Raw genomic sequence first — 14,059 nt, 5'->3', positions numbered from 1 at the left:
GCAGATGAAGGTATTTTGAGGCTGTGGCAGTCCACTGGAGTAGTAGTACCAGAACCTGCACGTCTCATTTAATTTGTGCCGCAGGGTATAGTTCCAAGATCATAGTGTGTGGGTCACTTCCTTGCAAGCTGCAGTCCACCTTAAACAAAATCCCGTTTGTGGCACTTTTTCCTGCTGTCACCCTCTTCAACTGAAGTCCAACAGTGATGGGATAAGGATGGTGGAGGCAGGTTTTCGGGTGAAACTGGAAGCCTCTAGTTCTGACCTGCACGTTGGCAGCAGATGTGTGATGGTCGTCTTTCTGAGGCCCCGTGACTACTCAGGAATTCGGTCCTGCATCTGTGTTTGGGCAGGCCTATTTAGGATCACTGCTGCCCACCCTGAATGGGGAAGGGCCTAGAAAATGTGGGCTAAATATCGGCAGTCACACTCTCAGCAGGCTGGGAGACTGCACCCAGCAGGTCACCACTTATGCAGTTGAAACACAAAGGTTACCAAAACTTTGATTATAGGAACCTGGAATGTTCGAATCCTACTTGATACAAAAGACAATAACAGACCTGAGAGAAGAACAGCGCTTGTCACCCATGAGCTTGGACGAAAGAACATTGATATTGCTGCCTTAAGTGAAACCAGACTGTCCAGCGAAGGTAAACTTACAGAGTTCAGCTCAGGCTACACAATCCTTCGGAAGGGAAAAGATGAGGGAGAACACCACACTCATGGCGTGGGATTTGCTGTGAAGTCCATATTGGTGAATGATTATCAGCTAACTCCAATCCGCTGTCTGTGAAAGAATTATGACTCTCCGAATCCCACTCTCTGGAGCCAAATCTATGACACTCATCTCCACATATCCTCTCATCTTGGATGCTGATGTAGAAGCTAAAGACTAATTCTAAAACCTGCTGAGCACTACCGTCACCAAAGTACCACCAAGACACAAACTCTTACTACTTGGCAATTTCAATGCCAGAGTTGGTAAAGATCACCAATTATGGGGCAATGTGATGGGAAAACATGGACTTGGCAACTGTTATGCCAATGGTCTACTGCTCCTTGGTTTATGTGTTGAACATGAACTCTTCATTATTAATACTCAGTTCCGCCTGCCTAATCACTACAAGACCACTTGGATGCATCCTCGCTCAAAGCACTGGCACATTATATCATCACTAGGCAATGTGATTAAAAAAATGTCCTTGTTACAAGGACCGCAAGAAATGTCGATGACTGCTGGACAGATCATAAGCTCCTTTTTTGCCGGTTGAGAATCTCAATCTGTAGCAACCAAGAAGATCCATCCACAACCTACCCCGAAAGAAATTTGATACTTCTAAACTTCAAATTAAATCCATAGCTACAGATTACAGAAATGCAATCTCAAACAAACTGGCTAGTCATCCAGTCAGCAGTTATAGTACAAATCATGAATGGGCCATGGTCATTATTGAGTCAGCTGAGGAAACACTTGGTTTTATGAGGAAAAAAGGACAGGACTGGTTGGATGAAAATAATGAAATGAAATGTCTGATCAAAGCCAGACGGGAAGCTCATCTATCCTATTTCCAACGTGAAGAAATCACATTTCTTGGAACTTAAAGGAAAATGTCAGGCACAAATTAGGAAAATCAAGAATAACTGGTGGCAACAAAAAGCTGAAGAACTGCAAAGACTGCAAAGAAAATAAATAAGCATTTCTCCAAAATCATTTGACGTAGAAATGAGGGCGTATTTTATTGGCTCAGCTGGAAATGGACTCTCCAAAATATAAAACTTTGAATAATAACTTTCATTTTAAAACTGTAGCGAAGCACAGGTATCTTGCTAGTAATCACAATAAAATCTATCATAAATTTCAAAAAAGAACACAAACTACACTATTCTATTTACCATATTCTTAAACTCTCATCCTTGTCTATTACCTAAAAATATAATGAATTTATTAAAATTAGCATCTCTTAAAATTGTTACTAAAATCTTCCAATTAAGAGATCGCGTCAGTTCAATGTTGTTGGTATTTCCATCTGTCCTCGAAAATTCTTAGAGTTGTAGCTCTTCGCTCCAACTAAATGAATATTCTGTTATCCATACATAAACATAATTAGCCTTGACCTTAGCATCATGTAACATACCTGTCAATAGAACACCAATATCATGATCAATATATTTCTCCTCTATTTGTAGTATGGACAGCGATTTTTTTTTGACACCCAAGTTTGAAACTCTGTCAGTTATTTATTTAAAATTTAGTGCAATCACTTTGTCCTTGACCTCTGTTGGTTGTCAACCGAATAAATTTTTTAAAAAATGATTCACAGTTGTGCATCAGTCCGAGTCAGCTCTGTTTGGACCAGCGTTTTGTCTCGGGGTGACTCTGCTAAGCTCGGCTCAACTTCTCTCAGATGGTGGAGGAAGTGAGGAAGGGGAGATAGGCTGAACGAGCGAGACAGGTGTAGGGAAAGAGAAGGACAGCAATATTTCACAAAATCAAGGAGTGTAGGTCTGCATTCTGGTCAAACTAGCAAAGTCGTCCTTCGCAACTTGCGCCGTGCAGTGCACTGGTGCATGCACCCTGAGAAGACCTGATATAGTTGTTTAACATGAGATATAATTTCACAAGTCTTCCACAAGTCCAACCCTTCAATCTATGCTGTGGGAGATGAGCAATGGCATTAAGTATGGCATTGTCTATACGGGTGAATTACAGTGGGGATTTAATTCTCTGTGACCACTACAGTAGCTGTAAGGGTCCTACAGAAACCCTGAAAAGGTTCTAAATGACAGGCGTGTGAAATAGTTAACTGACAGAGTAATGTACTCTTAATCTATTCTTAATACAAACGCACACTCACAATTTCACGGTAGCGCATGTGATTAGCAGTTAACGGAACGTATCATTGATGGTTTGAATCCAATTTTTGTTTTGTTTGCATGGATATAATGTTTTAATACTTACTCATTTGCCAGTGTGTGCCACACGCAAACAGTAGAACGCCGCTGTTATTAATTTTGTGCACTACACTGCTAATAATGTCCAGGTCCATGGCTAAATGGTTAGCATGCTGGCCTTTGGCCACAGGGGTCCTGGTTTTGATTCCTGGCAGGGTCGGGAATTTTTACCATCATTGGTTAATTTCCCTGACAAGGGGACTGGGTGTATGTGTTGTCTTCAACATCATTTCATCCTCATCACAATGCGTAGGTCGCCTACAGGAGTCAAATCGAAAGACCTGCACCTGGCGAGCCGAACCCATCCTGGGATCTCCCGGCACTAAAAGCCATACTCCATTTCATATCATCATCATCATCGTCGCCAAAATAGACCTAGAACATTAACACTAACGATGATATCCTAAAATAATATTTAATGTTTGCTGGCTAATAACCATCTTGTATTCATCGTATCACAAGTTACCAAGGGAGGAACGTGGAACTATAATTCCAAGCAGTTTCAACAATAGTTGTTAGATGGTGTTAGTGCATCAGTGGAGTTGACACTGTAGTCAAGAGTGTTGGTTCCAGGGGTAGCAGTCTCGACTCTTCGCAACTCCATTCGCAGCCCATCTCTACATAGTAGTCAAGGGATCATTTTCAATTACTCTGTTCAAAATATTCAGCTTAATGAGGGAAACTGTCATTTAGAACCTTTCATAACATTCTTAGCATCCCAGGGACAAAGAATTCTGTAGGACTAACAGAGCATGCTGGAGTAGTAAACATCCAAACTGTGATGGTTTACTTGTGGATCTGTGGGCTTCTCTTTTGCTGTACATTCTGATGAAGTATGCAAGTTATCTCATCAGACTGTTAACTGTAATGAAGATGATGTTGTTTTTAGGGCCAAACACCTTTGTTGTTGATGTGGAGGTGGTAGAATTTTTTTTTCATGTTCTTAGAGCATCCACCCTTCTAATTAAAATGTACACTATTCCTTAATGTTACTCCAAATGAGGTCTTTGATCCGAGGCTCACATTTGTCTTGAAATGTCTTAATTCACCATTGGCCAGTTATGGCTTCTTCACTAGAGCCCCGTTAGCAGTCACTTTTCAGGGTTTCTATAGGACCCTCACAGCTACTGTAGTGGTCACAGAGAATTAAATCCCCACTGTAATTAACCCATACAGGGAATGCCATACTTAATGCCATTGCTCATCTCCCATGGTCTAGATTGAAGGGTTGGACTTGTGGAAGACTTGTGAAATTGTAACTCATGTTAAACAAATTTATCAGGGCTTCTCAATATGCATGCACCAGTGCACTGCACGGCACAAGTTGCGAAGGACGACTTCGCTAGTTTGACCAGAGTGCAGACCCACTCTCCTTGATTTTGTGAAATATTGCTGTCCTCCTCTTTCCCTACACCTGTCTCGCTCGCTCAGCCTGTCTCCCCTTCCTCACTTCCTCCACCATCTGAGAGAAGTTGAGCCGAGCTTAGCCGAGTCGCCCCGAGACAAAACGCTGGTCCAAACCGAGCTGAGACGGACTGATGCACTTCTGCGAATCATTTTAAAATTTTTTTAATCAGTTGACAAGCAATGAAGGTCAAGGGCAAAGTGATTGCACTAAATTTTAAATAAACAACTGACAGAGTTTCAAACTTGGGTGTCAAAAATAATATGGTTAAATAAATATGATATTCAATTACATAATAACAAAACACTGGCGAGCGTATTAGTATGACAATTTCTTATCAGTTATTGCTTATAATATTATTATTATTATTATATAATTATTATATATTGTATTATAATAATAATAATAATAATAATAATAATAATAATAATAATAATAATACAAGACTTAACATGGTCCTTGATGGTGCCAGCGAATTATAATGAAAACTTACAAATTGTTTTCCAGTCAGTGACCGGGTCAGGAATGGAATGAATGAAGCCTCCATCTTGTTGCAAGGATAGGAATTGTGCCAGCTGCCGAGGCCTGTCGCATTCCTTTGGGGCAATGATGAATGACTGACAGATGAAATGAAATGATATTGGAGAGTGTTGCTGGAATGAAAGATGACAGGGAAAACCAGAGTACCCGGAGAAAAACCTGTCCTGCCTCCACTTTGTCCAACATAATTCTCACATGGAGTGACCGGCATTTGAATCACGGAATCCAGCGGTGAGAGGCCGATGTGCTGCCGCCTGAGCCACGGAGGCTTTTAATGGTTTAATCTATGTTCGAATTATGTTAGTGGATTTACCCATATTAGATTTGTTTTCATCATTCATGTGCAATTCATAATAATTTACCATCGATATCTGTTTATCAATTTCCTGATCACAACAAATAAAGACATGAAATTAAATGCCTGTGGTCTGCTATGCCAATACTTTCTGACTTGACACATTTAATTTTATTTCAACTACACCATTACACTCGTCGTCTTCGTTAACGATACCGTACTTCATTCTACAATACTTTAGAAAACCCAATGGGCAAATGAGCAGCAGCATGTATGATATTTCATGCTATTTTCCATGCCTCGACATGCTAGCAGCCCCGCAATGAGAGTGAAGTTAGCTTGGATTCGTGAGGCTTCATGCGAAGCGACTGTGCGTCCCCGCAATGCACATCAGGTTAACTTGGAGTCGCGAGGCTTCATGCGAACCAAGCCTGGTGTTCAGAGTCGATGGAGTCGACTCTCTCGATTCTCGGCTTCAGTCGCGCCCATCCCTACTACTTTGGTCCGATAGCAATCATCTTTAGAGCTTCTAAAGTAATTTTTTAAAAGTGATACCTTTTAATGCATTTAAGGCAGACATGATTAAGTCTATGAATCTAACTTTACAGATTTCTTAGCATTATATAGTGCAGATCATTACCAATGGCAAATGGCCCAAAATACCCTTTTGAGTTGGATAGTGCTAGGCCACAGTGTAAAAGAGAGGTTGTGTTTGGATGCTTTGTACTTGTATGGAGTACATATTTGTCAGTAACTGTAGGCTAGAATTGGTAAAATAGTGGCTGTGGCCTTTGGAGAGATGCTGACCCAGAACTTACCAGATACTGAAATGGGAAAAACTCAGGAAAATCATTTCGATGATTGCTGGAATTTGAATCTATTCATCTCCTGAAACCAGATCTCAATTATCTACTCTGATCAGTTTGAAAATTACTGGTATCTTCCTATGGATATGAAATTTGTTGTTACATACCTTCTTCCTGTGTCCCACTGGCATTAACAAGGTCATAATAATGTCCCTTAAGAGCTAACAGCTCGCTGTGTGTTCCCTCCTCGATCACCCGACCACTGGACAGGCACACAATACGGTCAGCATCTCTGATAGTAGACAGGCGGTGAGCAACGATTATAGTGGTGCGTCCCTGGCTGGCTCGCTCCAGAGCATTTTGTACTTTAGCCTCACTGTGCAGATCTAGAGCCGATGTTGCCTCGTCCAACAGGAGGATACCTGGTTTACGAACCAATGCTCTTGCTATAGCAATCCTCTGTTTCTGTCCTCCTGACAGCTGAGTCCCTCTTTCTCCTACCAGAGTGTCATATCTCTGGAAGAGAAAGAAAGTAATAAATAGATTTTATCAAATAATATTGTCCAACTTCTGGTTCAGCAATATATTTGAAACTGGTTTTTATGTAACCTAATTCCTAGTTGTACATAGTTCTGAATTACATGTGGGTAGTAGCAGTGAAAGATCATTGCATTACATGCAATATTTTTCTGAATTATACACAACTGATTTAAACATAATTCTTATTTATGTGAAGTAAATTTTCAATTTAATAATGTAATGTCATTTGTTTTTCATCCCCCTAACCACTTACTAGTTCCAAGGTACCAGAATTTTGTCCCACAGGAGTTCTTTTACGTGCTGGTAAATCTGCAGACATGGGGTGGACGTATTTGACCACCTTCAAATACCACCTGACTAAGTCAGGATCAAACCTGTGAACTTGGGCTTTAAATATTTTGCAATGCTTTAATTATGAATGCTCTTAATTAATATTGCATATGTATGTCATTATTTCTTAGTAGCCTCCTGGCCCCAACTTGGCAGGTTTGATCCTGGCATTGCCTATTATGTGGAAATGGTGAAAAATTGGCATAAAGGACCTAAACCATTTAAATGAACATGCACAAAAGGATGCGTTGAGTAAAAAACACATGGGTAACATTTTGAATCTCGCTACTATTGGCGCAATAAACATTGGGGTACAACTCAGTTCAGTATGTCAAACTTAAAAATGAACAAATCGAAAGAAATGGGTATATTTTATCAAAAATTAAAGACTGTATAAAATTTTGAGGTCCATTTGAATTGGCATTAAGGGGACACAATGAAACAAACAGTTCTGAAAACTGGAATATTTCTAGGTTTGATCAACTTGTAAGTTATTGAGAGTGCTACAAAAAATCACATGGAGACAAGTATCATTATTAAATGGTCATTGAAAGCAAAACAAAAAGAACCACTATATTGCATGCTGGACGTCTGCCACAAAAAATAAAAGAACTAAAGTAGAAAAAATGTGTAGCATTAATGGCAGATGAAACTACTGATATGTCAGAGCACCATTAGATGGTCCGTTTCTATTGCTGCAACATTAATGGAGACATGTACAAAAGGGGAATTTTTGAGCCTGATAAACAATACTGCTGGTGCAGCCACTAGATGGAATATTATGTCCCGGACTGTGAGTTATATTTTTTAAAATAGAGAAGCACTTCTTGAATACTTTCTTGAACTTGAGGGATTATTTTCAAAAGACACCATGAAAGAAGGAAGAGGATTATGACAACTTCCAAGACAGTGAATTCCTGTTCTTGTGAGATTTTCTACATAGATTGCCTCATGTTGATATATTCTACAACCAATTGCAGATGAGGAAAACTGATAAGTCAGCCATTCAGTGAAAAACTTTGTACAGATGGTTGACAGACTGTAAGAGCATAGATACTGCCACTTCTGAAGATCCACATGGACATAAGCAAAAATGATGGGACTCAAATTGAGTAGCTGATGCTAAAGTAGTGTCACCCTCTCATCTTGAAAATGTCAAAGAATATTTGAGAAATTTTCCAGAACATATTCTGGATTTAGCTGCAATTATTTATCCCATGCTAAACAGAAACAAAAAATCAGAGCTTCCATTCCTATAAGAAAGGCCAGAATTTATTCATGTGAGTGGAGCATTAACATTACTTTAGATGCTCTATTCAAACAATCCAGTTGAAGTTTTTGATAAAACTGCATATCTTCCTACGACTGCTGCAGAACTAGAGCAGCGTGTATCTTCAATGAAGCAGATTAAATGCTTCATAAGAAACATTTTGAAAAAGGGCCAACTCTCAGCGTTCACCGAACACACTATTTAGTTTCAACAATTCAAGACTGCAACACCAAGATTATAGACTTCTTTGAGACTATGAAAAATCATGGAGCCGATTTATCACTATAATCAGAAACTGGCGAGTTCAATACTGTTGTATGCCACTGCATGAGCATGCAGCAAGCTAACCGTTAAATCCATAAGCCGCCACTGATTTCAATGGTAAACATAATATCATTTCAAAACCGACATATTGTAGTTTGGTAACTCCCCTATCATAATAGTCACTCCTTCATTGACAAAAAGAAATTTAATTTCTGGACCAAAACTAAATGGTGGCTGATCACCAAAGTTGTTCTGAATACTTGAACCAAGGATAACTTATAAAAAAATAACCCAATGTAAATTCATTTAAAAGAAACACATTCTCTTCCTTTAAATGGGTCTTGTTTGGAGAGACTCACTCGTTCCTACTTTTTTTTATACAAGACTTAATTTGGCACTTGTTTGTTCCTTTCTTTTACTTACTGGAAGACTAATGTATTCTTTCATTATTATGTAAATAACATAACAGCAAGCCTAAAATAGTAGAATGGTTGATATTGAGGTTTATCCTACTGAGTTGTTCGTTGAATATTGTATGCAACCTTGATGTTAAAATCAACTGAAGTAACCTACCTGTGGGAGCTTCATGATGAAGTCATGAGCATTAGCTTCCTTAGCTGCCTCTTCAATTTCTTGTTCTGTTGCGTCTTCTCTTCCATAACGGATATTTTCTTTGATGGATGTTGCAAACAAGACTGGCTCCTGACCCACTACTCCAATATGGTGTCTGAGCCAACTAACATTGAGCAGTTTCATGTCATTTCCATCCACAGATACCTGTACTGTCAATAAGAACTGTCATCTTACAGTATTCTTTCATATAATTTTTTTCTTTACAATTAGTATTACATACAGTTAGATCAAAGATGATTTCACAAACTGAAGATACTCACCGTTCCCTGCGCAGGGTCATACAATCGCTGAATTAACTGCACTACTGTCGACTTGCCACAGCCTGAGCTACCAACAAGAGCCACAGTCTCGCCCCTCTTGATGGTCAAGTTCAGCCCCTGAAGGACCTAGAATTGAATAGGTTGTCATCAGATAATGACATGGAAAATACAATATACATGACACATCTGAACAGTCAAGTTATTAAATACAGGCTTCATGATAACACAGGGAGCCCAAAATAATCACTACTTTGTGATGACAGTTGTGGGGAGAAAACATAACCTACTTGTAAAATAAAACTTATTAGAAGTTGAATCATAGGGTAGCATGTGGTTAATGCCTTTTCAATTTGTTAGGTAATATTAAAGCAAGGAAGGTTAGCCAAAATTAATTCTTAGCTACTCATTTCCACATACTAATTCCATTATTAATAGACTGACTGAATTGTTTAGTAGCATCTACTGATGACTCCAGTAATAAAAATCTCAACAAACAAAAAATATCCTTACTTTTTCAATTTTACTTGGATGCACCTTAATCACTTAAAGATTATTTTCCATCAGTTCTTTGCTGTATGTTAACAATCAATAAAAATTATCGAAATATCATTAAAATATCATATCATTAAAATATCATTAAAATTATCAAAATATCAATACTGTATTCAAAGCACTCAGAACCAACACTAACTACTAGAATGACTATTTTCTGACTAGACAGATAATGAATAATGTATTTTCTTTTTCCTGTTGCCAGTCATAGGTGGTAATGCTACCCTCATGCATATTGGTAAAGTAAAGATACTAAAGCAATAAAACAACAACCACTTCAGAGGTTAGTGAAATAATGATTAAATGGTATCCTAAATGAAGAGAAATGATAGACAATGGAATGAAAAATAAATATTACACCAGGTGTTTTCCTCTTGGTAAAACTTACAACCTGAATTTTCACCACATTTATAAACGTATCACTGTCAGAGTTTGGAGCTAATTATGTAATAGTAATCATATTACTTGTAACAAATAATTTTTTGTAGTAAGTTCTACTTTGAATCATTAACTTTTAGAAAATATCATTTTTACTCATAATTTAATTCTGGAAATAAAATTGTAATTGTTACATTCTAGTAATCAACTAGCTGATGTACCCATGCCTTGCTACGTATTTCTACACTGTATACAGAATTCTAAGTTAGATAGTGTACGCATTGCGAGTAAGATTATATTAAATTCCATAGCTCTTAACGTTAGCCTAGAAACACGACGGGGAAGTCACCAAATGTATTTTCTTATGTGAAGACTGGGTTAGGGAATTTTCAATGTAATGGTAGGCCCTCTTAACTACAGTCACAATCAAGTTGGGGAGTTTTCATTGTAATGGCAGACACTCTCCATCTGCCTTTTTACATCCTTAGAAAGGCTGTCTTAGTGGTTTTCCCAACTGAAATCCACATAGATACTGGATAATGCCACTTCTGAAGATCCACATGGACATAAGCAAACATGATGGGACTCAAATTGAGTAGCTGATGCTAAAGAAGTGTCAGAGTAGAGACAAAGTGCCCGAATCAAACTCCGATACAGATGTGTGTAAGCTCTTAGACTCTGTTTATAGCTTAGACTGTAGTTTTTTATTCCCTGACTCTATATACCGATTTTTATTAAATTCTGTTTACCCATTTTCTCATGGCTCGGCATCGATATGGACTTAGCAACAAAAACACAAATTCATTAATATCTCTTTTATCATAGCAGGTATGGTAAAAATGTATAAGACATAAATGATTGGAAATTTAATTATGTATAACTTTAGTCATGTAGTATTTATCGATAGGACCACTAATAACAAATATTTGAGAATTACATTTTAGGCCTTCCCATAAATTACCATTTCACTCAGCATGAATAAAATGATTTATAGCGTAGATTGTAGTGGCTCATTCCCCGACTTTACGTACTTATTTTCATTAAATACACTTCAGCCATTTTCTCGTGATGTATGTACATACTTACATAGACAGACAGACAGACAGAAATTATGGAAAATTAAAAAGTGCAGTTTCTTGGTACTATGGACATGACCGATACAGAAATACTATTATTTTTAAATTCTGAGCAATGTAAAGACAAACTCTTATTTTATATATGTGTGCGTGCATTTGAAAAGGGACCACATGTCGGGTATTGAGATAAAGGTACTGTCGTGTAACTAATATCATGTAATTGAATTTAATGCCTCTGAAAGTAATTAAGGCCTTAAATTAGTGTGTAATGTTACAACATAAGATTTCATAACTTTTCAGTAGAGCTGTAAATATTTGGTTACTTTGTGACACAATAACTTCTAAACTATTTTTATGTTCACCAGTATTCTGATGAAGAATATTTTTAATGAAAATTACCAACAGATATCTATCTACGCTAAGTCCCTGAAGTTTCATGACTTGCAGAAGATCACTGAAGACAACTAATTGCAACAACACTGTACTTTACAAAAATTATCACATACCTTAATGATCATTAATCACAGACAGCAGAAGATAGGAATATCAGTTATTCATGCTGAAGCCTGCATTTTGGGCATATTATATGCCCTTTCACCATCTGGTCCCAATGTCCTGCTTTTCCCGGAGTTGGTGGTTTTCTCTTCTGAGCCTCACTTGTACTTTTAGGCATTGCACTTTTGAAGATGATGATGATTGTGTAATTATTGGCAGAGGAGGAGAAACAGAAGCCAGCTCCATAAGATTTTCACTTGAGGTGGTTGGTGGTGGCATTGTTGGAGCAGGGAAAGATGTTGCAGATGTTATCTTCTGATATGAAAGGACTATTCTTTTCATGGAGATACATCTGTATATCGATTCTAATTCCTTGGAGTTTGATGACTTGCAGAAGGTCAATGAAGCCATGCGGTGGATCTTCTGGAAGTATGGTGTAGGATACTTTGTCAGAAAGTATGGATTTCTTTGTCAACACTACACCAGGGTGCTCTTTCATACACACAAAATGATGTATCTGGGTTACGAGGGCTGTTTTTTTTCTTAGGTTCCATTTGTTTCTAAAAGTAAATTGCATAGTGGCAGTAAGCAGGTCTGCACATTGTCCAATTGCACCACTCCCTTGCTACAACTGCTGGCTCCAATCCCTCAGTCGTCGCTGAGCTACGGGCGAGTAACGATGGCCGCTACGATCGATGCTCTCGCCAATTACGAATTGTGAAGTGTGATTCGTTTCCTTCAAGTTGAAGGATGCAGTGCTGCTGAAATTCATCACAGGATGAGTGAAGCGTATGGCAAACGCTGTATGAGTGACAGTGCTATGAGGAAATGGTGTAGGAAATTTGCCGAAGGTCGAACAGCGTCCATGACGAAGGTGGTTCAAGCACACAAGTCGGTCGCTACTGCAAGTTTGGTTGATCCGGGAGACACGGAGGTTTAGGATTAGTGAACTTTCCACAAAATTTCCAGACATTTCACGGTCTTCCCTGTACAAAATTGTGACCACCAAGCTAAGATACCAAAAACTGTGTGCCCGTTGGGTCCCAAAGATGTTGAGCGAAAGCCACAAAATGAAGCGAATGGTGTCAGCCCTAAAGTTTCTCACACGGTATCACAAGGAGAGAAACAGCTTCTTATACTGGAGATGAGACTTGGGTCCTGTATGACAATCCATAGACCAAAGAACAGTCAAAGCAATGGATGCACATGCACTCCCCCAGCAAACCAAAAAAATTCACAGTTTAACCAAGAGGAAAACAATGGCTACGGTGTTTTGGGATGAAAAAGGCATAGTTCTTGTTGATTGTATGGAACAGAGAACAACAATAACAAAGGAAGTCTACTGTGAGACCCTACATCACCTCCGGAGAGCAATACAAAACAAACAAAGAGGCATGCTCTCATCTGGCATGGTTCTGATCCAACTGCAAAGTGCCAATGTGACAAATGAACTTCCCCAAAAGTTCAAGTGGGAAGTCTTTGACCACTCACCTTACAGTCCTGACCTAGCACCCAGTAACTATCACCTCTTTTGAGAAATGAAGGCGTGGTTAGGTGGACACTGCTTCGCTACCAACGAGGAGATTCAAGACGCCGTAAGGACCTACCTGAGCTCACTGGCGGAAGACTTCTTTGCAGAGGGTATAAGAAAGCTAGTCTCTCATTATCTCAACCTTCATGATGACTATGTAGAAAAATAAGTTAAGAATGTACAAAATTTTTGGTAATAAAATAATCTTGTTATCTCAATACGTCTATAATTTATGGCCTATTGGAGCTTGAAAAAAAAATAGCCTTTGTATTTGTGTAACATTGTTCATTTCAGCATGGAACTTGTTTTGCCAGTTATACGTAGGAATTGTTACATTTCCAAATTCTGTGCCAACGGTGACAGGAATAATAGAGCTAGAAATCTGACAACTTTTACGGGCGTCATTAATTACATCTTCAATAACTTCACTTTCATTTTTCTAGAATGATCTCTTGAAACAACCACAATACAAATCAGATTGAAATTTCGTGTGTCCCACTGGCAAAAAGGTAATTTTTCAACTGCTGTTCTTTCTTTTCGTAACTCTCCATATGATGTATCTCATTAAGATGTTTTTATTTTGCCCAACACAGTTATCAGCATGGAATTCTCAATGCTCCTCACCTACCGAAAATTTTTCCAAGAAGTGATGTACAAGAGATAAGACAGTATTTACTCCTTTACCCACAATACAAGCTTCTTGAATAATGTACAAAACAAATTTGTTAAGTG

The 14,059-nt window shown here is 38.4% G+C and overlaps 1 protein-coding gene across 2 annotated transcripts in view; it reads right to left on the bottom strand.

Annotated features, from left to right (window-relative positions):
* LOC136866328 (multidrug resistance protein homolog 49) overlaps positions 1-14,059 on the bottom strand; it is a 322,764-nt gene that overhangs the window by 79,926 nt on the left and 228,779 nt on the right. For both annotated transcript variants that reach the window (XM_067143179.2, XM_067143178.2), the window contains exons 11-13: positions 9,296-9,421; positions 8,976-9,179; positions 6,166-6,514 (exon numbers count right to left, since the gene is read on the bottom strand). In XM_067143179.2, the coding sequence (XP_066999280.2) occupies positions 6,166-6,514; positions 8,976-9,179; positions 9,296-9,421 (679 nt within the window). The remainder of the gene's footprint in view (positions 1-6,165; positions 6,515-8,975; positions 9,180-9,295; positions 9,422-14,059) is intronic.

Source organism: Anabrus simplex, chromosome 3 (genome assembly GCF_040414725.1).
Source record: "Anabrus simplex isolate iqAnaSimp1 chromosome 3, ASM4041472v1, whole genome shotgun sequence".
In the NCBI taxonomy this organism is placed as follows: Eukaryota; Metazoa; Arthropoda; class Insecta; order Orthoptera; family Tettigoniidae; genus Anabrus; species Anabrus simplex.
This window is presented reverse-complemented; position numbering and strand designations above follow the sequence as displayed.